Raw genomic sequence first — 27,099 nt, 5'->3', positions numbered from 1 at the left:
AAGGCCTTAATGATCAGAAAGAAAATAAGTTTGTCTAAGAGATACCTGGAAACACAAAAGCAATGACAAGACATATACCTGCCTGTGTGTTAGGAATAACACTGTCAACCGCAGTTAAGCAAGACACGCGCGTTCCCTACTCTCCTTCCCATTAGCCTTTTCCAGAATAGTTTACTTTCAATAGAGAATATATAACCCCAAGAGTGCAAAACATTTACATACCTTCTTTTCAGTGCTCAGACAGCATTACATCCCTTCATTACCGCCTACCCAGAAGGAAAGCAGTCCCTTTCCAACCAGCCAATATTTATTGCCAAATACAACCTATATGAAAGGTATGTTTATCTTGTAAGACACATTTTTGCATGCTATTATTGGTGTCTTCATGTCAACAAGTGAGTTAGGAAAAGCATCTCTACTCTGAAGGTCTAGCAAGCATCAGCAAACTGCTAGCAGCACAAGTGGTCTAAGGGTCAAATTAGGGTCCTAATCTTCAGCTCACTTCGTCTGTCAGACTGCCATGACTACACAGGTCAAGAGTATTGTCCGTCTGACAGTTGGGAGACTAGAAGGAGCAGTGCAGCACTGAGGAAAGGCCAAGCAAGTACAATCTCTTCTGTACTACTGAGTTCCTATTGAAGCATTTGGGACATCACAAAACCAGTGATTTAAACAAACTGGTGTGCAGCTGTCAGCAAATGGAATTTACCTTGAGGTTTGGGTTTGGTAAGCTTCCCACAAGGCTTTGAGATTGTGACGGTCTTCTGGCAGTCAGCATTATGAAGGGCTCTCTTTAGGTTCCCAGTTCGAGTCTTCAAGGCAGTATTCAAGTCACATTCTCCCCAGGCCTGGAACTGGTATTTACACTCTGCTGCAAAAAACGAATACATAGCCATTTTTAAAACAGAATGACTGAGCATGCAACAAGAAAGCTATCTGAGTCTAATAGGAAATCATGGACTGCCCGTGCTTGCAGACAGAAGGATCATGAAAGCAAAGAAAGAAAGCCCAAGACAAATTTAAAGAACAAAACAAACAGAAACGTTTTAAAATGGAATCCTCCGGACTGGCATGGATATGGCATTATTGTCCTATAAAGGAAGACATATGCAACTATGAAGTTACAAAATAAATAGAAAGAGAAAACAACAGTGGGAAATATTCTCAGATTCTAATTGCTCAGATTCTATATGGCTGATACGCCAATTGTGTGATGCCAAAGGGTAGCAAACAAGGCTTAAATAGTTTCACGAGTGTATATGCAGCAATGAACTTGTCAAGTCTGGAAGTGCTACACTGATTGCCTTGGTAAGGTCTCATAACAGTCTCAAAGTCATATATGCTGCTTACCAGCAAAAAAGCCAAGCTTGCAAGAGTAATCAGATCCGAGTCCCGGACAGACATCTTGTCCAGAACAGGTCTGACCTATCTTTCTGAACTGTGTGGATGAAGTACACTGGTTTTCATTCATTCCTTCCAGTGCACACACTGGAGGCTACCCATGCTCCATGCTACAAATGACACATCACAAGGTCATGTAAAGACCACGGTACCCATAGCACAGACTCACACCTGTGAGAGAACAGGTGATGCTTACCTTGATGCCTTAAACATAACTGTCCAAAGGACAGCAGGGTTAAACAAGCTGCTGGAACACTGAGGTTATAATAAGTAGGTTACACAGACTGTCCGCTACAGGGGTTGCTTTAATCTGAAGAGACTACCCTCTGACAGCCTCACATAATTTAGCTGCAATGAATTTGAAATGCAGAAGTAGTAGCCCCTTCACCAAGACACTTGCCAGAGCAAAGCATAAGACATAGACTTCCTTCTCCACCCTTAGGTAAAAAACTAAGCAAATCCCTTAGGAAAGTGAAGCGTACCTCCAAATTGCTTCTTCCAGTTGCAGGGAATCTTACACTTCTGAGTCTTGGTGGTTTGCTTGCACTCAGCTCCACTGCGAGTGCCCTCACGTGTCCCCAGGCCACAGTCACCACTGGTGGGTACACAGACACTCCACTGCCATTCCCCACAGTCGGACTTCTTCGCCTTTTTCTCTGGATGATGCCAAGGAACCAAACCCAAGCAAGAGAAGTGGTCAGGACCCAGAGCTTATGGAAAAGTTTCCATTCATTAAACTTGTTAAACAGTCACTACACACGAAAGAATAGATAAAGGAGATATTCTTAATACAATTCCTTCAAAAGCAAAAGGTCTGGCATCCTCTTCACAGGTCTACAGAGATGGATCAGCCTCCTAGACTTTAAGTTCAAACCAGGGTGGATCACTCAAATTCAGTCTCACTGTATATGGTACCACACAGATATTCTGGAGTGGATTCTCATTGCGAGAACAGGGAATAGTCTAGACAACCTCAAGGATCACTGACCAAAACATGTAGGAATGCTCACTCAGAAAGGACATTCTTCTGTCCCCTAGTAACTGATAGCATGTAAATATTTTCAGTGTCAACTGAAGCCCTATACAATATACAGGTAATAAGTTTACGTGCTGACATCACGTATCAGAGGATTCAAGGACCTCCAGGGAACACCACAGGATACAAATTTTTCATTTGTATAGCATGCTACAGTCTGTGTTAGAATATAACCTAAACTTCAAAGGAGAGAACAAACTAGATGGAGCAGGGTACCCAAATGCAAATTTAATACAATTGTTGATCACGCTACATGTAAATGGCCAGAATCTGATCAGATCAGCTCTAAACGCTGACAACATAGGGGTTTTGTTACTCAGGGACAAAAGGAAGGGTCTATTTAAATCCTTACACCTAAGTCTGATGAGAAAAAATTAGCAGTGTTATCAAACCCAGGTGTCCAAAAGATCATGAGCACAAGCAGCTTTAAATAACACGTACAGAATGATTTGCCTTTTAGTTTTTGTATATTTTCGTTCACGTTTTCTCATATTTCCATACAGTCACAACAGTTAGAAACATTCCTTTTTAATGGGAGCGCTAACTCTAAAGGACTCATAGGTCATACTAACCAGTATGTAAGTAGTCTGTAAATAGTAAGACTTTAAGAAAAATATCAAAACATGTCATCCGTAAAAATCATTAAAATTGGGTTTGATAGATGTGAATTTTCCACCTCAGGCCTGTCTCACCTATAACAAGGTCTGACTTCATCAATGACAGGAAGCAATAACCACTGGATGCCAAGTTGTCTATCTGCAGCAGAGGCTTAGTTCAATTCACCGGTGAATGATTTCCACATCATACAGAATTGGTAGCATTTTCATATACGACACTGAATAAACAACATAACTGCTTCTCTGTGGTTCTCTCTTCAAGTATGAACTCATACCCAGAGCAAATTTTAAGGGAAGCTACCTTGCAATACCCACTCTGCGATAAATTGAGGACTTCAGTCCCTGGGGCTGTCTAGTTGGCAGCTTTCATGGAAACTAATTTCTGTTTTCCTACTTAACATAGGATAACATGTCACAGCCACAAATCCCTGCCCTGACTATCAAAAGGTTAATGACTACACTGAATTTCCTAACAAAGACCAGAAGCATTTGACATTCTTCCACCCATGCAATCTACCTTGGGAATTAACACTTGATTACATTGGACCTTACCTGGTTTCTCTTTTTTGCCAGCCTCAGTGGTGCTTACAGCTGCCAAAATGAAAACAAGTGCCAGAAGGGCAGCTGTGAACATTCGACGTTGTTGTTGCTGTTGCATTCTGCGGATTAACAAGAGAGAGGAAAAAGCGTTGGTTAGATTGCAAATTATCTAAGATATGGCCACAGCATTTCCAGGAGCTATACTTCTGGGCCACAAGACACAAGCAGCTCTATCACACTATCACACACTATCAATTATTGGCAAAATGGGCAGTTATTTTCATTATAAACAGAATATAACGATTTTTAACCTTTTATTTTCCATCCTAAGTACCAAACCCTAATCTACATCACTGATGTTATGGATGAGCGTTGCCACAGGAAGTTCAGCAATTCAATATTGCTCATTCTGTAGAGACCTGAGAGAGACTGAAGTCTACTGAGGGCCTGGGACTTCTCTTTCCTTTCCTTACACCTGGCTATGACTTAGTGTGTAAAACTAAACACAGCATATACTTTGCCTTTCAGCTTACCCATTAATATAAAGCAGGGAACGCTACACAGTCCATCTTGAGAGGGTTCAAGTTTTTATTAGGCTTATTTGACATTTTAAAAGAGCTTCTTTCACAAAAACAGCTTATACAGGTAAAATGTGAAGCATTATCTTAATTGTCACTGGTATGTTGCTACCTACCTTCTCCTTCCCCTCCAGCTGGTGTCTCTTCCTAATATCAGTTAAGCTAATTGCCTCAAATGCAAAATGGGCACACAACTAGGACTTGTACACATAGCTAGAGGCTATCCCTAGCATGTTAGGGAAGTATACACAATGAAACCAAAAGCTGGATTTGGGAACCAAATATTCAAATATAAAAAGGAATTAAAAACATTTGCTTGGTGCTGAAGAATCAATTACTAGCTCGTCACCAAAAACTATTCAGACCTGGCAGAATTAAATGGCTTACGTAAACATTTCCCCTTCACTTGGCTATAATTTGCATTGCCTCATCTAGGCTCCCTGAAAGCAGGGTGGTAAAAACTGAGCAACCTCTCCATTTCCCAGAGGCACCTCTCCAGTCAGCAGCAGGGTACAAAGAGGGGGGACTAGACACTAGTTGGATGGAAGGATTCCCCATCCTTTTTTTTTTTTTTTTTTTTTTTTTTTTTTTTTAAAACCAGAGCCCATGCCATTCATGCTATGCCAGTGAAGAGAAGGTGTCAAGGGTGCTAGCCATTAAGATGGCCTTAAAGACTCAACGACACTGGTATTACAAAGTGTTTAAAGGCAACCTGAGCTCATTTTGCTGAGTACAGTAAAGCTAGGGGAGAAATAATTCTCACCATGAACACAGAGCAAAACGTATTTGAAATTTAATTTGGCACTTTTCAGTATCCCCTGCTGGCAACCATCTTGTTGCAAAGCAATATAATCGTAATTGGATACATGGACAACAGAAGAGGAATCCCAAACATCAGAGACTTCTAAGTATCCAGCTTTAATATTATACTAGAAGCCAGATGAGAAATTTTAATAAGTAGGTTTGTTTAAATAAAGCTCATGTGCAGACTGCAAGAGACCTGGCATTCAAATGTCTGAAGCAGCTGTGATTAGCATCGGTTTGGTTTATTTCAAAAGCAAGTCCTGTCATGGAAAAGAGGCCACCAGTGTTTTCAAGGGCCTTCTGGGCTTGAACAGAGCCCAGAGCAAGAGCATACACGAACCCTGCACAAGCTTTAGGTTGTTTTCTCTTCCCTTAAGTTTCTATTCAGAGCCTCATATCCTTTACAGAAAAGGAAATGAAATTAGTTAAAATTAAACAAGCAATCTGCTTGTTCACTCAGCTTACACTGCAGACTGGTTCACCACAACTAAACGTAGTTGCAACGCTGTTAGGATATCAGCCTTCTCCTCTTCAGTCCTTTTCCTTCGGAGCAACTTCACCACCTGTAGCACTGCACCTCATCTCACGCCCCATTTCCACTATAATTTATCTTCTTCCTCCTCTCTTCCAAACTATTAACTAGCACTCCTCAGCTGAAGGAGCATTAACAGCTGGCATGGAAATACATACAGAAAGAGCTGAATGTTTCCAGAATCCAAGATACCACCCCAGAGTGCTGTTTGGGAGTGTTGGAACCTGACCCAAGGCTGTACCGGTAGGTTTGCTGCACATGAAGTCACTGCATGTAGGAGAAGCAGGGCAATGGCTTGAAGCTCCCTTCTGAATTGTCACTACCAGCCCCACAGAACTGGGACGTGGTAAACTGCACCCTGTGCTGTTAGCAGTCACAGGGAGCTGTGAATCACCGACTCCAGGAGAGTTGCATTATATAGAGCTGAATAAAGCCCCAAAGGCAAATCTGATCCATTGACACTATTTTCCCTGAAAGAAAAGCAGGAAAAATATCTATTTCAACTCTGAAATGCTCTAGAAGCTCTATAAACAAGCAAACAAAAAACAAACCATGGAGCCTTGATATAGCCTATTTGCCTAAGACTCCAAGTCTCCCTAAAGCCAAAGTATTTGCCAAGCTGTCCAAGACAAACACCAAACCTGAAGATATATGTATATCCCTCTGGCAGAGAGCGCCAGCCTATCGCCTGAAGTGCCTTTGCTATTAATTACAAACAAGTGAAAGACGTGTAACGCAGAATGCCTTTGCACCATCCAAATATCTAGAATCTGATATACCTGATGCAACTATAGGAAATTACATAATTGTTTTGTACATGATAGTTCAGCAAGGGCAGGTGCTCCCAGGAGATTACTAACATTACCCTGTGCACTGTATTCAGTATTTATCTAAATAACACACTTTTTCAGAAAGCTGTAAAATCCCACCTTTTAATAATAAATTAATAACTTGAATTCAATCTTCAGTTTTCCTGATTCTTTGTAAATATTTCAGCTGGCCATTAAAAGAATGGATAAGGAGGAAAACTTGCCAATGTGCGCTTGATTTTGAAAACAGAGCCCACTGAAAACAGCCTTTTTTTTCCAAATTTGAAGGTGACAATTTTTCCCTTCTTGTCAGAGTCTGTGATAGCATTTCCAGTTCAATCTTTGTTTTTGACTCCAATTCACCTTTGATTTAAAGCACTGCTAAAAATTTTAATAGTAATGAAAAAGTAGGTGTTTCATAACATGCAGAACAGGTGCTGCTTTGATGTTTTGATTTTTGTAATGCCCTTTCCATTTACATCAATGGTAACAAGCACATTGTGTGTCAAGAAGGAAAAGTATTTCTAAAATCCTGTATGACAGCCACTAAACCGAGCAAGACAGAGGAATTTAAAGAAGTGGCAATGGCATTTACAGCCAACAGAAAATGAAGAGTCAAAAATAAAAAGGAAGGAGAGACAAGACACATTCAGGAGGGAGGAAGCTGCAGTTTACAAGAGAGAAAAGGTAAAGAGAGAGAGAGTTTAGAACCGCTTAAATGGTGAGCTGGAATAAGATCAAAAGAAGAGAGTAAGACACTGCTAAAATCAGGAAAAGAGCACCAAAACAAGAATGAGAGAAGAGAGAAACAGTTAATGAAAGTTAAACACTAAAAAAAGAGAAAGTGTTATGAAAACAAAGTGTGTAATGAGGTGAGGACTGAAGCACAGCTGAAATGTACTGTAGCAAGTGGCTTCTCCCAACAAAAAGGAGGCACAGGAATTACTTCAATCTAACAGTTGATTTCACAGTCGATCTCTGTTAGTTAGAAAAAATGAAAGGAAGATAAAAAACTGGGAGGCAATCAGAAAATGGATGAGTTCATCAACCATCCATGTGTGAGTTCAATTGCACACTGAGCTCCAAAGAGTCAGGCAGGAGTCATACTGTGTCTGCAGCTTAAAGGATCTTCTGCGTGGGGCTTGAGTTTTCCACTCCAAATCCTTCAATACCTTCTGACCTGATTTTACAGTCACACCCATCCCTCCTGAAACTCTTCATTAAATCATTAATTCCCTGTGTTGAGTACAATCCCCACGATTAAATGTAGCAACTCTTTAAAGAGGTATCTATTCCAACTCTTTAAAGAAGTATCTATGCCTGCAGCATAGAGCTCCCAGATCCACCAGGGACCAATATCCCTATCCACACAGTGCAGCACTGTGACATGCAGACACATCCATTTGGGTCCAGAAACGTGACAGACACGTTCCTACCATGCTACTCCTAGTCTAATGAGCCCAATAGGTTTATTCCCTCCAACCCCAGACCCTGCAGACATGGCTTACTGCTTCCATACCCAAGTTAGCACCACAGAGGTGACCCAAGTGCATTCACATGGCACTCCTCACACCTTTGCATCTCAGTTAGTGCAAGCCAAACTCACTGGAGCGGCTCTGTCTGGGCTCGGGCAATACACATACACAGGTTCTCCACTCCTCATAGCTTTTTTCTTCATCTGCTCCAATTTGAACAAGCCTTTCCTGAATACAAGCATCCAGAACAAAACACAGAATTTCAGATGAAGTTCCATCGATGAGCAACAGTGTTTATTTTTCCTAGCCCTACTGAAACTAGCATATGCAGCACACTCTAGGTTCACATATGCCTTTTGCAGGTGGCTTTTCTTCTGTTAATAACTATTACTCACAAGCTCTTTTCTTCATCTGTTCTCTCCAAAACAACTGGCAAGGTCCCAGCTTAGAGAAGCAAAATGTTTTCTTAGTCCATATGAATATCACCATCTACTCTGAACTTAGGTTTTGTCACATGATTTAAGCCATCCACATTCTCCAGCTCAGGCAGTATAACATGCCAAACATCATCTGTGCTTATAGAGCTGTTACCCTGTTACACAGTATTATCATTGCTAGTAAAGGGCACAGGCTTTATACTGAGTTTGCAAAGCCTCAGGACTGAGGCTTGCCAGGTTTATTCTGTCTGAACTTTACTTGACCTATCTACAGCTTAGTTTCATTTGGTTTAGCTGTAACAGCAATTTTTCCAACTGACCAGGTAACTATGGCTAATACATTTTATTTCTGTTGATCTTAGGATGGTACCACCCAGGTTTTATGACTCTAACATAATGATGTAGCACAAAGAAATATAGGCCTGGTATCTTAGCAGAGGCCTTGAGAAGCTGAGACACAAGATGCAGCACAGTAGAGTACAGGCACAGGATGATTCAAGACGGCACACAGACTTGACAATGGAAATCCTACAGCTATAAACAACTCACCAGCGCGCAGCTAAAGAAACACAGACCTGGGGCTGGACAAAACTGGTCTTAGGGGTAAGAAAGAGAATAAAGAAAGAGTATCCAACTTCTGCAAAAGGCACCATATATAGTAAATTCAGTTATAACACTGAGCAACATATCCATGAAGAAAGAGCAAGGTTTAAAAGCATGTTAGCAAACATAAAACTGACCCCAAGTGGCTCCTAGAGTGAGGAAGAAGAAACCATCAGCATGAACCAAACGTTCTTTCCAGGGGAGGACTCCAGACGCTGACAGCTTGCCTTAATGCTCTCTCCACCCAACACCAAATAAAACCACCAACCTCAGCACCCAGAAGGCCTGGGCAAGGGTGAGTATAACATCAGGGAAAGTGGTAGAAACTAAGAAGTGTCTGTATAACAGTTTTACCTGTACTATTACTATTACTGAAACTTCTTCTGCCTAGATGAATTCTTTCTCTTCCTGTAATAATTACATCTGGACTAATAATGATTCTTGGATTAGACTGTTAAGATTTCAATTTTACTAGCAATAAATTCTTGGTTTTCCATAAATATATATAAAAGGTGTGCTTTCTCTTTGCCCATAGAAAGATTTTGGGCATAAGAATGCCTGCCTATTTTGCCATGTAGCACACTATCATCTTTATCCCACGATCGTGAATAAATAAATCCCCAAACCAGACTTAAGAAATTCTTACTGCCTAATATTTCTCACCACAACACAGCTCATTTCTTAGTCCTCTTTAAGTTCCTTACCCCTGTTAGAACTACCTTTTGCGTGAGTCTCCATTTTTTTCTGATTACGTTAATAATTTCTCATCAAGTTCCACAACAAATGCTTTAATAAATTACAGTTAGATTAGTCCCAGATTAGTCACGTCTAGAAAATCAGCTTTCAAGCAAGCTAGTTTGGGAGATCCGTCTCCTTTCAGTAAATGTGCAGTGTTTAATGAAACTTAACATTTACTTTCAATTCTTAAATTATTTTCTTACTCAAAATGCGTTGCATTTCACAGTCGTCGAGGGCAGACTAACAGGTCTGCAATTACCTGGATCAGTTTCTTTCCCCTTTCTTAAATATAAATATTTGCTATGCTCCAGTCACATAGCACCAGGAAGTATAAGGATGGTTATTTTAACAATATTTCTTAATGAACCTGAAATGTCAGAATACCGCAAAAATGGCACATGCCATGGAAATATATAGCTTTCTCCGTAAAAGAGAAGTTGAGCACGTTCAGCTCTTAGAGTTTGATCTCTGTGACAGCTGCCGAAACTTCTGCTTCCCCTGTTCTCTGTCTCACTAGCCGTTGGACACATGCCCCTGTGTTATCTGTGATCTCTCCCATTGAAAACTGAGGCAAATACTGACATGGTTTCAGGGCCAGACCTGGAACCTTCTGCACTGTAATCTCCCACTGTAAAATGTTCTCCCTCCCTCGCACACGTACACAGGCACACACGTTTCTTTTGCTGTCTTTAGTTGCAAGACTAGAAAAATACTTTTACAATTTGCTTTCAGTTTCCCTTGCAAAGCTTTAAGTAAGCTTGATTTTGGGAAAGCTGCACAGCAACCTGCCATTTCTGGACTTCCAAAACACTTTCTTGGATGATCAGTAACCTAAATTCCTGGGGGCTCCAAAAAGCTCTTTAATGGGTTAAACCCCAGTTCAATTTGGTACTCCCCTCTAGAGGTTTTTTCCTCCTCCCCTTTTTTTTTGGAAGGCACAAATTTCAAGTGGTATTTTGTCTTTGAGGCAAAGAGATTGGTAAAGTGGGCTGGGCTCAAGAATGCAATATTTTTAATACGTGACTGTTTCAATTTCCTTAATTTCTGAAAACTTACCTTTTAAAATTGAAAACCTTTATTAGACATAAACTGAATCATCTTGTTAACAGCTGATCCAGAGTTATTTTTAAGGATGAGCTTTTCTGAAGTGAATTCTAAAATAGCATCAACTGCTCATAGCCCTATGCAGCAGGTATGCAAGAAAACATGTCCTCAAATACCTAGTCTATATTATTATTATCAGCACCATTTGTCTAATCTATAGAAGGGTATATCTTTCCAGATTTAATGAGAGCTCCTTACGATATTTTCCTCATGCATAAGATCACAAGGATTTCTATCAAAATCTGCACCCAACTCTGGGTTGACACAAAACCAGCAGATATTTTTTTTTCATACTTCTTCAAATTAGTTTTGAGTCATGTGAACTCTGTTATATATACTAGTTGTTTTGTTTTGTTTTTAACAGCGTATCATTAACTTCCATTATAGCTATACCATTTTTACTCCGATTTCCATCTTTTGTGGATGTGCCAACCATGATTCCTAAATTCAGGGCATGGGGACTAACCCAGTAACGTTCATTTCAAGTAGAAATATAACTATAGCTTTGTGGTTTACGCCTGTTAAGTGAGCCAAGGTTTGCGAGGAAAGAAAATACCTTTAATTACAACAATTGGTCTGAATTGGTCTACCAAAATATACCTTCTCGGCCAAAAAAATCCTTACCTTTTTCTCACCAGTAAGCATGGTTATGTTTAAAAAAAAAAACGTATTAAAGAAAAGCTACTAGAACAATGATGAAATGCTAGGTTTTTCTTGGATCAAATTAAACAAGGCAATGATATTTTACCCTCATTTTTGGGAGGGGTCAGTCAGTGAATCCAAAAAAAAGAAAAAAGGTAGTATGGCAGTTACTCAAAGACCTACAACTGCTACATCAAGCACCACAAAAAGATGCAAAATATGTGATCGTTTCTCTTATTCCATATACATCCCTATGAGGGATCTGTACTTTTCTGTGACACAGCCATGAAATTTTGGGAGCGACATCAGCAACACCGCTCACTGGTGGCCAGTGGTCTCAGTCTGTGCACTAATAAGTTAGTTCAAAGTGGTGTAGGAAACCATCAACCCTACTGGAAAAAGCTGCCTGCATTTCAGCAGCAGGAAGGTGGCTGGTTTGCGAGGGCTGCGTCCCAATCATCAGCCTCTGGGTCACTGCTTTCAACGAGAACAAAATCGCACAGCCAGTGGGTTCATCAGACAAGCAACAGGATAGAGAATCAGAATTTCAACTACCAGTCAGTTTTCAGCCTTTCTTTTTTTCCCCTCCTCTCCTTACATTTGGCAAACTTTTTTTAAGCTGGCATTTACCATCAGCTACAGCACAGGGCACCCATGATGACAGGCCGGAATCAAACAGCTCAGTTAAAACAGAAAAAAGTCAAAGCATGACCCTGATGACAAGCCCAAGCCAAACGCTGCACTTCAAAAATTGCAGCGTGCAGCTTGGAGACTATGTTTTTCAATATGCAATTAACTTCATGTTCTCTTCTCAACATGGACATCATTAAGGGACAGAAAAGTGAACCTTGAGGCCAGCAGGTTATGCCAACGCTATAAAAATAAGCAGGGGAACTAAGAGTTGCATGAATGTCAAAAGTTATTAAAATGTAAACAAAGAAAAAGTTGAAAACAACGCTCAAGCAACATTCCTCGTCTAGCTTTGTTCAAGTAAATAAACTAAAGTAATTAGTCAAGTTGTGGATAACAGTTCCCCTAGCCTTTGATATATGCATAGTTGATTGCATGTTTGCCTCTTGCATTAAGCTAAGGCAAGCACACATGCTGTGGATATTATATTTCTAGTTCCCTGGACACAAATTAATAGTTCAGGTTGATAATAGATACTTGTGGGTACATAAATTCTGCCTTTTAATGCAGAGCATAATTTAGACTGACTTAAGATGCAAGAAAACAGCTGGTCAAAAAATATAGATGGAATTATTTCTTCCATTGAGAGTGTTCTGTCAAAAAGTGAAATGTTTCATGAGAGAACATCAACAAAACAAGATGGCAACCTTTTGAAGTCATTTTTATGATTTAAAATAAGTTTATTTTTGTTCCTATTATCTCAATTAAAACTGCATTCCCTACCATAAAAATATAATTTTATAGAAGCCATACAACACATCCTGCTGTTTCACACAGGTAGAAGTTCCAAACACCACTGCAGTGCTGCATCAGACCCAGAAATCTGGACCTGCATTTAGGCTTATTATTAGCCAGCTCAGGGAGCACCAAAAGTCATCCAGTTCCTTCCCTGTAAGTTTCAAGCAAGATTTTGTCAAACTGGAGAACCATAGCCCGTGTCTGGTCACAGAAGAAGGAACTAATTCATTTAATTTTGATTATTTTTTTTTAATTTTGGGCAAAAAAATAGCATTCATGCAATAGTGTTGTGAACACTACATAATGGTAAAAAATAATTTCTTTGTGAGAAGTAAAGTGTAGTAAGTGGTGGGAGGGGGAGAAAAGTGCTAAACAAATACAAGTAGTAGTATAGATGGTTAAAAGGCCAGTGAACTCAAACTCTGAATAAAGATGGTCAAAACCTTCCAAAAATTTAAAGTTAGATGCCTTCCTCTTTTCAAATGTTCAACCTGAAATTTCATAAAAAGTGATTTTATTTTCAGAAAGCCCAGGGAACACATTTGAAAAAAAAGATTTAGGGAAAAAAACAAACAAATAAAAAAAAAAAAAATCAGTCCTTCAATTCATAAAATGCTTGGCTCCAACCCGGGCACTCACGTTCTTCATGACAAGAATCTTCCTTCCGTTCAACATTATCACAAAAAAATACACATTTTCAGCATCGTAAGCTGATATGAAGAAATTAACCATGTCAAGTAAGAGAGTGAAAAAGCCATACTACCCTTTTAAGAGAAGCACGTTGCATGTTTACTAGAGGTAAAGGGGAAGGTCGATATTTCTCTGTTGGTCCCTAGCCACTATACAGAGACCGTTTTCCTAGCACTGGCCTTCAAAATTTCTTAGAAACTACACTGTTCAAATGAATGCCACTCTTGAAAATCAGTTTTCTCTCCCCCTCCTCTCCCCCATCTCTTCTTTTTCTCTCATCCACAACACACACATTTTTATCCTCTGCTTTGCTCATGGTGGCTCATGGCTTTCAAGTGATAACTAATACTGACTTCTACACTTGTCTCCTCTGTTAAGCTTCCCTTCCACAGCTCTAGTTGAGGGGCTTAGAAACAAAAAGGAAACGAAACACAGAACAAGGCTGAAATTTCAGTTCATTCTACTGTACACCTGGCTTCTAACTGGAAGTACCCTTTAAGTCATTTCTGTTACAGTGGTTTTGTTCTCTCTGCTCATCCCACAATGATCTCAATTGCTGTAAATATCACTATTTATAAAACACACTGGGTTTCTTTACCCTTTCCTTTTCAAGACTAAAGACTTCAAAACTGCCCAGGATTTGATACACCAGGAAGACCATAGAAGACCCACCTCCGTTCTCTATATTTTCGTTGTTGCTTCATTGAGACAAAGCAAGAGACACTGACTCAGCTCCCTTGTGCGTCACCTGTATTAGCATATCCCTCCCTGAGAAACCACCTGTTCTAGTCATGAGTTCCCCCAACTACATATACTGCTAAATCTTCTCACTTTCAGCTCTTTACTACTTCTATGAATTCCAATGCGCAGAAAATACAGTGCTAGATAATGGCAGAGGGACAAAGCAAGTCTATCTGACAACAAGCTCTTGTTAGTTATTCCTTTTGCCTCTCTCCCTATCTCAAATTCACTAGTTTCTGCGATCTACCTAACTTCTTCTACCTGCCTGGAATTGTTAAGATACAAGGTATCTCTTCGTGGTTTTGCAATGCCTCAGGCAAGCATCCAGATCTCTACTGTTTAGGTACCATGATAACACAGGACTAGAAAAGGGCAAATAAATACCATAACATGGACTCTTCTGGTATAAGGAAAGCAGCTGACACCTACTCGTCTAGCTACTGTTTCCTTCTACCAGAAATGAATTTGGGTACCATCTGAAAACGTTAAGAGTAAGGGGTGGCACAGCCTCATCGCCTTGCTAAATGCAGGGGCAGGGGGAGGGGGGAGCAGGGAGGAGAGTTTCTCAGTGTCTCTTACTCACAAAGGGAAAGTTTCCTTCTCTATTTCAAAATTTTTTTTTGATAGAGAATGAAATTATAAGGCCAGATTTTCTTGCTTGCAGTAGAGGTAACAAGGTGCTACGGGCAGCACAGTCAGAAAAACAGGAACAATTAGTGAATACAGCTAGTTTTCTCCTTGGGTACATAGCCAAGGATTATTGCTTTTACTATGAGGAAAAAAGATGTACAGATATATACTATATATTGATTTCACCACGGTCCCAGTAGTCATACTATTATTGTGAACAGATTATGATTTGAGCGCTGTTTAATCTGTGATACGATTTTCATAACAAACAGCTGTACTGCATAAGCCTCCACTGTATTCTCATTTTCATTTCCTCCTTCTACACTAATGAGGATGTTTTCAGCTGGATAACACTGGGTAAATCACAGCATCTGTCACTACCCCCATTTCTCCATCTATGAAATGGGGATAATAGCACTTGCCTCCTTAAAAAAAAAAAAAAAAAAAATTGAATTGAGAAACCCATAATGAAAAGCATTTTATGTGGGAAGGATAATTTTACTATCCAGCATCAACTGCAGCTTGCTCCACTCTCCTGGATCTTTGTGCTTCTGCGGTGCCAGGCTTTGAGCAGTGACTTGACTACCCCTGGGCAGAAGAGAAGGGCAGCAACACTGTGCAGTTCCCCCCCTGCCGAGGTCAGCACTCATCACAGGAAAGCTGCAAGACACAGCAGGACCCCTTTACATTTGATACATTTCCCTAAGAGTTTTCAGCTTTTATCAAATGCTTGAGTTTTTCTTTGCCTGAGCTGACTGTTAGTTTGGGGAGGTCCCAGTCAGCCTCTGGAAAATACTCTATACTCCTAAAGAAAATGGCCCATTTTGTTATTTCCTTTACTCATTTATGACTCGCTGTCTCCTTTACTGTCTGTCTGTTCAGATGGCACTCCAAAATATGCAATGCAGTCAGAAAACTATTTAAGCTGAAAGTACATGGCCTCTCACCTATGCCCTCCATTAATCTTTTTGAAGGACTGTCAGCCTTGCATATTTTTTTCTGAAAAATTGTCTCCTTGCTTCAAATGACAAAAATCTCAGAGCATTGGAACGGCTATGCAGAAATGAAAGAGGGAGGAAAAATTAATTCAACCAAAACAAATCCAATGTGCAAAAGAGACTGAGATTTCACTCACATTGGAACATAGCACTAGAACATGTTTTTAAATCATTCTCCTCCAAAAGCAGTTAGTGAGCAGAGGGCAGCAGCTGTGTAGCATGCTCTCTACCCTTTGCTGGTCAGAAAGCAAATGGGCATCACTGAGGCACATGTGCCATTTACCCTAATGCTAACCAGTCAGTAAAGAAAGAACAGAGCACAGACCTCATCTTCTGCAGTTAGTATTCGCCAGACTTCACAGCCCTTCCTACTTAACTAGGGCTTTAAGAACTGCCTCTTATTCCAGCGTATTTAACCACCATGCTGCAAGGGCCCTACCTAAATTCACAAACACCCACAAATGGGCATTCACCATGGCATTTAATGGGAGCCAAAAAAAAAAAAAAAAGAGCCTCCTCTTCAGCTATGAGAGCCTGGCCAATATTCACCATAACCATATTAGCGCTAGTAATAAGCAACACCTTGTGATGGCTGTAGTGAAGCACTGGCAGGCACCAGTGACACCGGACTGGTGAACAGTAGTATTCTGTGGCAGCACATCAAAGTAGCAAGTTACCCTAGAAACAGGCAAATCAGGGGAAGAGAGGGAAATGCCATCATCTTCACTTGACAGAATAGAAATTGAGGTTTGGTGATATAAAGCAACTAGCTTGTAATTATCCAGAAAGTCTGTGACTGAGATAGGAACTTTTTTCAGATAAAAGTTTTGTCTAGTACCTTAACAAGAAGCATGTCCTAGACAGAACAAGAAGCATGTCCTAGACAGAACAAGAAGCATGTCCTAGACAGAACAAGAAGCATGTCCTAGACAGAACAAGAAGCATGTCCTAGACAGAACAAGAAGCATGTCCTAGACAGAACAAGAAGCATGTCCTAGACAGAAGGCCCCATTGTCAACCACCACCAGGAAGACAGAGCTGTCATTTTTGCCCTCATTACTTACCTTAAGTTTCATATTTCTACCTAGGGCAAGAAAACGTCAAGGTATATTGCAGCTAGACCACTTTTTGCAGACTGCTGAGGATGAAGTTGTATAGTATGCATTCCATGAGAGCTCAGACTTCAGAGCAGCCTTTTGGGCTCTTAGACTGTTGAGTTGTTTTGCTATACTCTCTAAAATCTAGCTGACTTCTTCCATTTTGGAAGCCAATACAGAGCTGCACGCTCTCACCAAAATTCTCCTTAGCTACAGAAGAAATCTGCAAGCTGTAGGAGCACTTTCCAGAGGACACTGTGCCTGGCAGCTACATTCCAGCCATGCAACAGGGTAAAATACTTGCAATTTTTTCATGTTTGTTTTCATCCATCTACAAGAAAGAGGGCTGTGTGTGTATGTATGTTTGTGTATGTATTTTCATAACTTATTAGCTTTCTCTGTTATCCTCCTCATCTGCTGAAAGATACTTGAGAGAAATGAGGAAAAAAAATCAAATTAAAAATTCTCATTATCTGACATCTCCTCCCTAGTCTGATGTTCACTGTTTCTCCCTGTTCTTTTAATTATCCTTTCAACTCTCATCTTCTCTAATCCCAGCTGTCTCCCCTCTCCTCCCCTCCCCTCCCTTCCTTGATCATACTTGTATATTCACTTCTGGACCAAATATCTGCATGAGTCATTCTGCATCTTATGGCTGCTTCAGGTCATAAAGTTCACTTAAAATCATTAAAAACAACTCATTATTAAAAAAAAATAATTCCCCTCTCCAAACTGGAAGACAGCATGCACTGAGGTAATGGAAGAGGAGAGTTCCTTAGAAGCCAGGTCCTTTCAAAACCAGCCACATATCTCATTCCATCTATTCTTCATGTAAAAAAAGGAAAAACTTTTCATGTTTGGGGAACATTAAGGAAGAACAGAAGAAAAAAAGGCAAGATATTAATCTAGTAGATATTTAGCAGACTCATTGGATGAGAAGATCACACATGCCGGAATCAGAGAAGTAAAAATTAACTGAGCAACAATAATGCAAAATTTGCAATGCAAAAGCTGAAACTCTTCTTAAAATGTGGACAGGCAAACCTGTATTTCACACTGTTCCCAATGTCTCAGTTTTGCATCTGCCAGAGATCTCTGTGTTCACTGTGCAAGTAAGAGACAGAAAATCTCAGGAAGAGAAGTGGAGATTTTGGCAGCTGACTGAAGGAGAACCAGATCCACTGTTATCCATGGATTGTAAGGTCAAACAGGAGAGCTGGAGAGCCTGGAAAGTGTTAAATGTGTTGGAATTCAAGATTGTCATCTTTGGCATACAGAGTTAACGGCCAGCTGAGAATAACAAAATGACCCATGGATTGTTTTTCACTTTACTCAAGATCCAGATAGATAAAAACGCAACATGTCACACATGAACAGCTTTCTCAGAGTAGTCTTTCCAGATCACAATGGCAAGAGAATATCCTTTTTTCTTTAGAAAGTCCAGATTCTGCACAGACTCATGCAGTAAGAGTAGCATTGTGACATATTGTATCTCCACAGACTCACAGAATAAGCACCGTGGATGCCAGAAAGGTAGGACTGCACTTAGGAGGAAAGAAGCTGGCATTCTTATAGCCTCAGAAGGGAGGCTACAGCTCTGGATAAAGTTGAACTACTGCTGGAAGGCAGTTTTGATTCAAATGAAGTTCTTACTAAAATACAAATAAGATAATTTTAAAAAAAAATTTCATATGCTACATGTCCAAATATAACAATAACTCAAAGAAAGAACTGCAGGCTACAATCAGCTCAGATTTGCTGCTGATCTACTGGTTAGTTGCTTCCCCACAAAACAGTTTCCTACTCTCCAAACCAGCATATTTTCAGCACTGGAACTTACATCACAGCATCCAAGCTCTTGCTGAAAGCAGGTTAAGGACCTTTCCTTTGGGACCTTTAAAAATCTGTTATTCTCACAAACCTAATGCTAGTTCACTAGCAACAACTGAAAGAGAAAATTCTTTACGGTTATGCCTTTTTGTTGAATTTTGTATTAATTTCAAAACAAAAATTTAAAATTTGGAGGATAAAAAAAAGTCACTGCTCTTGTTACTTAAGAGCTTTCACACCTAACCACTTCTTCCAACCCATCCTCCTAAAGCTGAAGTCAGGACACTCTTTTGGGAGATTCATCTTCAGATCCTGTCTGTGTTCGATAGCTGAGGTTTTGATTATTGATTCCATCTCCTCAAGAGTGTCCTAGCTACAGCTCAGGCGGGCATTTCAATCACTCACACAGAGAACTTGTCTCATAGTACAGATACTTCTAACAGCCTCAAGGGAATTCTCCTGGAAGGTAGGTTTGTTATGCCTTAGAGAATATTTAAATATATTATACTACATGATTAGCTTCCACTGGAGACCTGGAAAGACTACCACTTGTAGGACAGTATCTACAGCACTCAGTTATGGGATACCTTGGCTGAGAAACCCTGTTTCCAATCCAGTAGAGAAGAGATCTGAAGCAGGACTCCCTCACAAAACGTCATCCAAAAGACCACTAGATAATCGCAAGGCAATACGACAGAGCAGCTTCACTACCTTCTCCTCCCTTCCATGAGTGAGGGTTACTCCATACATTTTTAATTCAGCCTGCAGTTACATATAGCTGCATCCCATTTCTCAGTGAATAAAGTATTTTCCAAGAATGATTCAACAAGCTCTCTTGAGAACACATCTCACAGTAAAGCTGCAAGAGTCCTCTTTTTTGTGTGTAAAAGAAACTGCTCATGAGCACTTCAAGTTCTACCATAATAAAGGCAGGAGTTTTAGAATACGGTTTCAAATATTCTGTTCTCTGCATGGTGCACTTAGGGTTACTGGGAGATACAAGTGAGAGAACTCCATAACCTAAACCTGTGTTTTTCACTTTACATCTTCCCCAAGCTGAAACCCAGGTGGTTTCTTTAGAGGCTGATCAGTGAAGCTCTAGGGACCATGCTATTTACATAGTTTTGAATGCACGTATTTTCCCATTCTCAAGCAATCTGCCACCTCTCTTCCTCCTGTTCTTCTGCTATACTATTACGTGCAGAAATTCAGTACTGTATTTCCCCATATGAAGAAATTGGCAAGGAAAGACTGTGTGCTCTTGGCAGAAGTTTATCCTGGGATTATGCCAATAAACAATCATTTTCTGGTTGCCACAAGCATTCTATTATTTCAGTTTGGCCATTCAGGCCACTCCAGTACAGCTCCGTTAGTGCTTCCTTAATAAACCCCTATTATCAGGCGCTTAGGCCTCAGTCATTTGAATTCATGCTCAGCTGAGACTTGGTATTCAGGGGCTCAGCCCAAATGTCCTTAATAAAAAATTAATTAAAACATTTACTTTGCCACAGAGTGGAGACAATGAAATTTTGTTGGCTGCAAGTTATATTTACACTTTTAAAGACTTAAGAAAAGCTGGATTTTGAGGCTTGTTTTATAAACAACACTTGGAGGCTTTGGTTCTTGCAAGAGAAACGTGACAGCTGTCTTTTGCCTTCATGCTTCTTTGCATGTAGATGCCTGTTGTTTACAGTACAGACAGATTTCATTTTCTCATCCATTTTAATCACATGCTTTTGTGGCCAGATTTGGGAGGGACATATCGCACAGGGACAGTACCTGAGACAGCTCCTCATTTGGCATAATTCACTGCTGTTCAATGGAGTTTGTGCCGCAGAGAGCAAGCTGCTCAAGCCACTTATCTATAAAGCACGCGCTTTTTAGTTTTGGAACCAGGTTCTTAAGTTCTCCCGTAAAGCAGGAGTCAGTCTGTACCACTGGAAGCACCACACACCCGCACTGAATTAGCAAGGTGAATGGCTCCAGATGTAGAATTCTAAGTAACCAAAGTCAACTTCATCACCATAGAGGTCAGTTAAAAAAACACAGTTTACCCAAAAATTAGTTCCAAGTCCCAGATTGCTGAGTTTGCCACTTAAAAATATGCATCTCCTTTATGTATCCCACTGTTATAAGCCTTAACATTTAACTTGTTCTTAATTTCCTATTTTTTATAAGGGTGTAAATGCCATTAACTCTAGCAATTTGTTGGCCTTCAGCTGGATTTGTTATGCTGCGTACCGAGAACTGAGCCTGTGTACTGCAGGAGCAGCAGAGTGTACACCTCAAACAGCGAGGACTGCATCTGTTCGCTCTTCTGTGGCAAGTTCTCCTTTGTGCAAGCTGGATGCTATTGTAGTTCTGACACTGCAAAATGTATATCACACAGGAATCATATTAGCAAGGCTTTACACTGTATTTATCTTCCTTCCCTTTATCACCTTTATATGAAGGTAATGCAGATAGCTGGATAAAGTAAAGAAGCCAGGAGAACTACAAAGAGACTCCATTCCACTACAGCATCCAACAGTATCATGCCTTCCTTGCCTTCTTGAGGCAACGACCAGTGAAACACGTTCTCACACACTCCACTCTCTCCTTTCCTTTTCTCTTTGTGATTATAAACAGATATGCAGACTATGGAAAATGCAGCATCTGCTCTAACTCATTAAGGGTGGCTGGTCTTCTACAACACACTGACTTGTAAGATTCGGCAGTCTCTGTCGACTTGCATTGGAATCAAGAACGGGAGAAAGCCGAAAACATGCGATGAAAAGGTGTATGCATTTTGGACTGGTAAAATGAGGTCCTCCTCCGTTTGCTACTGCAAATGTCCAACCTGGGAGGACAGGGGAAGTACACAAGATTTCTCAGAGAGACCTTTTACTGCACACAGATTTGGTAGCTGTTCCCTTTAGGAACACTTTGTCCCTCTCTTAGCGCACCCCTAACTGAAACTTTTTACTCTTACTGCTGGTAGAGGAATTTAGAGAACAGCATGGCAAAAGCAGCGGTCCAGAGACTGCGCTACAGCTGTGAGTGGCTGTTGTGGACACAACGGGAACGTGGCGTGTGGCTGCGAGACCAGCTTTGGGCTGCTCACTTGGGGCCCTTGGCAAAACAAAGACCTCCTGAAGAATCAGGCTCTGGGTTCATCAGTTATACCTGAACGACCCACACGTTGGGCATGAGACAGCAACAGTGCAGCTGCCTCCAAAAAGGCCAGAGTCATATACGCGTCCGAGATTGTAGCTGTCTAAAGTTAAATCAGAACACCAGTACTTATGAGGTCTCTACTGCATTTTATGTTCCTCATGAAGGTAGACAGCAGAATATATGCCTCTAAAGGGCACTTCTCGTTGGCCCTTTGTTTCAAGCTTTTTACCTCATATTTCACAGACAGAAAAGTATCATGGTATGCAAGAACTGTACAATTTCTGTAACATGGGGATTCAGTTCCCAAGAACATGGTTAATTGGACTAGTCATTTTTGCGACTATACAAAATTCAAGAGAAAGAACAAAAAATAACTAGGAAAAAAACCTTAGTAAAATTACAGTAGCTGAAGCAGATAATAGACATGGAATAAAGAAAAAAAAATGGTGGGGGATGTTAACTCTTGACAGCTTTGGTGGAAAGTTATAACAAGTCATCTTTGTTTTATTTCTGTGCAGCTCAAATACATAGTACAATCAGTCCATTGCTGTATCAGCAACACGCCTACCACCATTGGGAGCAATTTTCCCAGTAGTGCTCTATTGCAAAACCCTAACCACAAGGTTAGTATAATCTATCATGAATTAAACGCATGATTTCTCATTAGAGAAGATAATTCAAAGGTCCTCAAGGTAGACTCATTTGCAATATCTGTATAGGTGCAATACAGCATTGCCCTCTGCTGGATTTTAGAAGGCTTATTCATGTGCAGAAGTTGCCTCTAACTAAGCTATAAGGGATGATTTTTAAACATTGTACTAATCATCATATGGGTACATCTTGCCACCAAATAAGGAATGAAGTAGTAAGTTAGCACTCATCTCTAAGTCTTTCTTTTCTCACAGGACTAGCATTGGTGCAGATAGGACTAGTGTTCACTCATTTAGCCGTTCACTCATTTTCATTTCCAATGGTGTTGCCTGGCACACTGCATCCCTGCTAGACCAAATCCCACTGCCAACAACTCCTTTTTGGTATCTCACAATGAAAATTCAAGTATTATTTCCAGTCTCTTGATATATATGAATATGGAAGCTACCTCACTGTACAACGATGCATGATGGAAGCAACAAAAACGGGCAAGCGGAAACTGGACAGAGCTCTACAATAGCTAAGGCAAAGCTTCTCGGTTGGTTTTGCTGCTCAGCATCTATTATTTGCTGACTCTTCCCTGACTTACTGGCATTCAGTATAACTAAACTGAATGCACACACAGGTGCATTTATAGGTATACAAGTATACCTATATATGTATGCATACAGACACACATATATATATACACACACAGCTGCCTGTGACGGGTTAATTATAACCATATGAGCTAGATTAAGAACACAAATTCCATTTCTGTACTCCTTCAGATATCAGTCTTGCTGATCATGTAAAAGAGACACAGCAGGGCATTTTGCATCCTGTAGCTTGATGCTTTGCAAAATGGGACCACATCCAGACAATTGAGACATCTGCTAATTCAGACTGATATATGGGAAACTGAGAGCTAGCAAAATACTATTTCAGAGAAAAAAGAAAGTGCAAAAAAGAGAGAAAAAGCTGTTTTCCATTAATTCTAATTTCCAACCCACAGTCTACCCTTGTCCCTTCTTAAATGGTCCCCTTATTACATTCCTTTAAACTTTCCTTTTCCAATCATTCTTCCTTTCAACCTCTGCCCTAGTCTCTCATTCCACTCTAATTTTAACACTTTATTCACTTTCCTTTCTTGACCAATAATACACGTTATATTTTCTCTTCAGAATAACTAGCCTGCAAAAATAACAACTTATATCCATAGTTTTCCTAGGATGCCAATTCTATCATGTATCTATCGCTGTGGGAGCGATTCAGTCTTTTCCATGGGTAGTATTATTAGTAGCAAGAGCAATAATAATAAACTGAGTTTCTAAAGATACTTTCTTGCCTTGTCACTTGATAATGATGTTAATCTCTGTATTCTGTTGAGCTCTCTCCAGTCCCTGTCCACTGCAAGGTGTTCTGCAATTCTCTGTGGGAGACCTTGTCCTAAAAATAAGTGGCATGATTTGTTTTCTCCTATGTTACAGCTAATTAAATTTTGCTACTATAACATCCCACCGTTGCACTATGGTGTATTTCTAAAGTATCAAACAGAGCTTTGTCCTTTCCTGCTTCTTTTTTTCCCCTTTGTATTGTCAAGCCAAGAGCAACGACTGGGTTGTAATATGAAAATCCCAGTCAAGTGCAATGAAAATAACAAATCTTAAATTGTTTGATGTTTTACAGGAACTTAGCACCAATACTAAAGAAGATCTGACAATCTAGCAGCTTTGATTTGCAAACTCTGGCAAGAAAGATACCGGAATGTAATACAAGGTCCATGACACTACATATGAGAGCGCTCAGACATGGAAATGTGAAGAATGGTGCACTGAAAGGCTGACAGATAAAAGTTAAGAAAAACAAACTTAGTGAAAAGTGATGAAAAGGTTCACATTATCCAGAATTCAATTCCTAAATACAAAGTTTACCTAAATACCAAAATATAGTTTTATGGACTACACAGACATTAAAAAGTCCAGTTTACAGCATTAGTCCAATTCTTCACTGACTTCTACCTTATTTAATTATGCATACTTGTGCAAACCAGAGGACAAAAATGATCCACTAGCATTTCATACTCACCTTGAACAAGTGACTGAAAAAACTCTAAAGCCGTGAAATTGACCTTGTTGTAATGACAGCAGAAAATTAGGCATGCTGTGGTGCCAAAATAATTCCAAAATAATTGATAGTTGGTACTATTAGCAGTTACTATGGCCAGTGGTGCCGATGACCTCTCAAGCTTAAGACTGATGGAATAGGTCACAATGCAAATGGTTCAGCAGAGCAGTCAGAGATGCCAGGGAATACACAAAATTCTCAAAGTGCCATACTCAGGTACATTCCCTAATTTACATTGTTTTAAAGCACAACCATTCAAATGAAAACCATTAACATTTTAAATGTAAATTGCAGAGAAAGACTTTATCTAAGACTATATCTGTGTTATGGACACATGGTATAGCATGACTAATTATAGTACAATATATCTTTACTACAACATTAGCTATTTGCACTTCAAGTTGGAAAATGTTTTCTGATGACAATAAATTAAAATTATATTTGAACTGTGAAAAATCTAGGTGTGACCACTCTCCTATCTTTAGCCTACCAGCAGGTAAAAATCCACACAGAAAAAAAAAAGACTTTGCAAGGCTATTAGCGGCCACAAATAGGACAACGGCAATATATCCCCCATACTTCTCAATAGCAACATCAGAAAGCCAGTGCAAGAGAGCTATCAAACTGCTGATTCTTCTTTTCTCTCCTAGGGTGCAGGTATCCCAAAGGCCTTGACACATTCCAGAGTGGTTTCAAAGAGCCCTGGAGGCCAGGGTACGAGTGGGAGGATTCTGGCAACATTTGCACTCCGTTAGAATTAAACGTTGCCAACAGACTAAGAACAATAATGAATTTGTTCTCTTTATAGAAATATCATATATCTGTTTTTTGAAATTATTGCTAGCAAGCAGGCAGAAAGAGTCTAATCTGGATTTCAGAAGGTATGTGTCTGAGACAAGAGAGTAGTATTTAAGCTTCTCCTCTTCCCTGAGGCCTCCTTTTAGCTCCTGTCAGACAAACTACATATAGCCTATGACAGTTGGTACTGAGGGGGTAACGAGGGCCCAGTGAGGGCCCAATTCAAGTTTCAACTGTAGTAGGGTCTGAAATATATAGCATAGGCCAAGTCTAATTGGAAAAATCCTCTGACTGACTTACCTCCACTCAGACATTATGACATCAGCGGATTCTTAGGTAAATTTGCAAATGGGAAGAGCAATGACGATAAAAGGGCATGGAACAACTCCGAATTGTTGGAACTTTCGGAATCATGCAACTTGTTATTGTCCATTGTACACCAAGAAAAAAGTAGGGCCAAAAAACATTTTCTTTAAAAGGCCAAAGGCTGGATAATGCCACGTGCACATCTCTCTTTCCCACCTCAAGTTCTACACAAATCAAAATGAATCTGCACTCAATGGACCTGCAGTCTGATCTTTTCTCATACACACAGCTCTAGCTTCCTTCATGTATTCGTTTCTGTAAAGCTGCATGTGTTAAAAAGTGAAAACCCTACATCAAACAGAATCTGCTATCTTTAATGAATGAGGGGGAAGATCCCCCAAAGTCCAAAAAAATTTTCTGGTAACCTACTGTGCTGATAGGATTAACCAGGCAACTGCTTGGAGATAAAGTCCAGAGGGACTTAGGAGCCTATAGTCACAGAACGTAGACGTTTTGCACCTCTGCTTAGTAACCAGCCAGTGCTGGTAATGTCACAGATTGCAATGCACTTTAAATCTACCTAAATATAAACATAACTCAGCTTTATCCTGGCCATCTAGAGTACTGGAAGTCTCTGGTACCATAGGGTTCATAATAAGCTGATTTGGCTCATTACTTTTCTGTAGTACCATAGCCACAGTCTTCAGTACTCAAGCCACCACCTAGCGAACAAGCTTTTACGGATTTCAGTTATAAACTCTTAATTCTCCCTTTACATCGATCTTTACAACTCTTGATTCCAATCCTAAACAATTAGCCCAGCAAGGCTGAATCCACCCTCTGTGGATGTAGCCTCAGATTTTACAGTGATATGTGCCAGCCCAGGAGACAAGTGTTCAACCTAAAATCCATTCTAGCCACGTTAGTTTGTTCCTTCTGAGTAGTTTGTGGCAGATATGGTACTGGAACCTGTTGACAGTTTCCTATTTTTCCCTTTTGCTGAGAAAGGGGAAGTTCAGCTTTTGGGTAAGGTAGATCTCCTTCCTCTCCAATGCAGGAAAGAAGGCAGGATTATATCCAGACTTACTCGAATTTCCATACTATTTCAATGAACTTCCATCAGCTCCCCCTCAGCTCACTGTATCACACTTGCTTACAAGGATACTGACCATCTGCTCACCAGTAACTTTCACTCCTCTTTTCACTAACAGTAAAGAAGCGTAGTCACAGGGCATGCCCACTATATCTGCTCACATAATGGCCATATGTACGTGGGATTGCTCTGAAGAGTATTTCTGTCATTCTTCGTTCTATAGGAGTGACCAAAACACACAGAGCAGTACACAGAAAGA

The 27,099-nt window shown here is 40.1% G+C and overlaps 1 protein-coding gene across 3 annotated transcripts in view; it reads right to left on the bottom strand.

Annotated features, from left to right (window-relative positions):
• PTN (pleiotrophin) overlaps positions 1-27,099 on the bottom strand; it is a 79,969-nt gene that overhangs the window by 21,911 nt on the left and 30,959 nt on the right. Inside the window, exons 1-4 of one of the 3 annotated variants that reach the window (XM_068945854.1) lie at positions 8,970-9,114; positions 3,607-3,713; positions 1,884-2,057; positions 710-871 (exon numbers count right to left, since the gene is read on the bottom strand). In XM_068945854.1, coding sequence (XP_068801955.1) covers positions 710-871; positions 1,884-2,057; positions 3,607-3,712 — 442 coding nt within the window. In that variant the 5' untranslated portion in view covers position 3,713; positions 8,970-9,114. Of the gene's footprint in view, positions 1-709; positions 872-1,883; positions 2,058-3,606; positions 3,714-8,969; positions 9,115-27,099 lie in introns of those variants that run through there. The other 2 variants (XM_068945864.1, XM_068945843.1) reach the window with 2 other exon arrangements.

This window comes from Struthio camelus, chromosome 1, assembly GCF_040807025.1.
Source record: "Struthio camelus isolate bStrCam1 chromosome 1, bStrCam1.hap1, whole genome shotgun sequence".
In the NCBI taxonomy this organism is placed as follows: Eukaryota; Metazoa; Chordata; class Aves; order Struthioniformes; family Struthionidae; genus Struthio; species Struthio camelus.
Note: the sequence above shows the minus strand (reverse complement) of the source record. Positions and strands in the feature narration are given on the sequence as shown.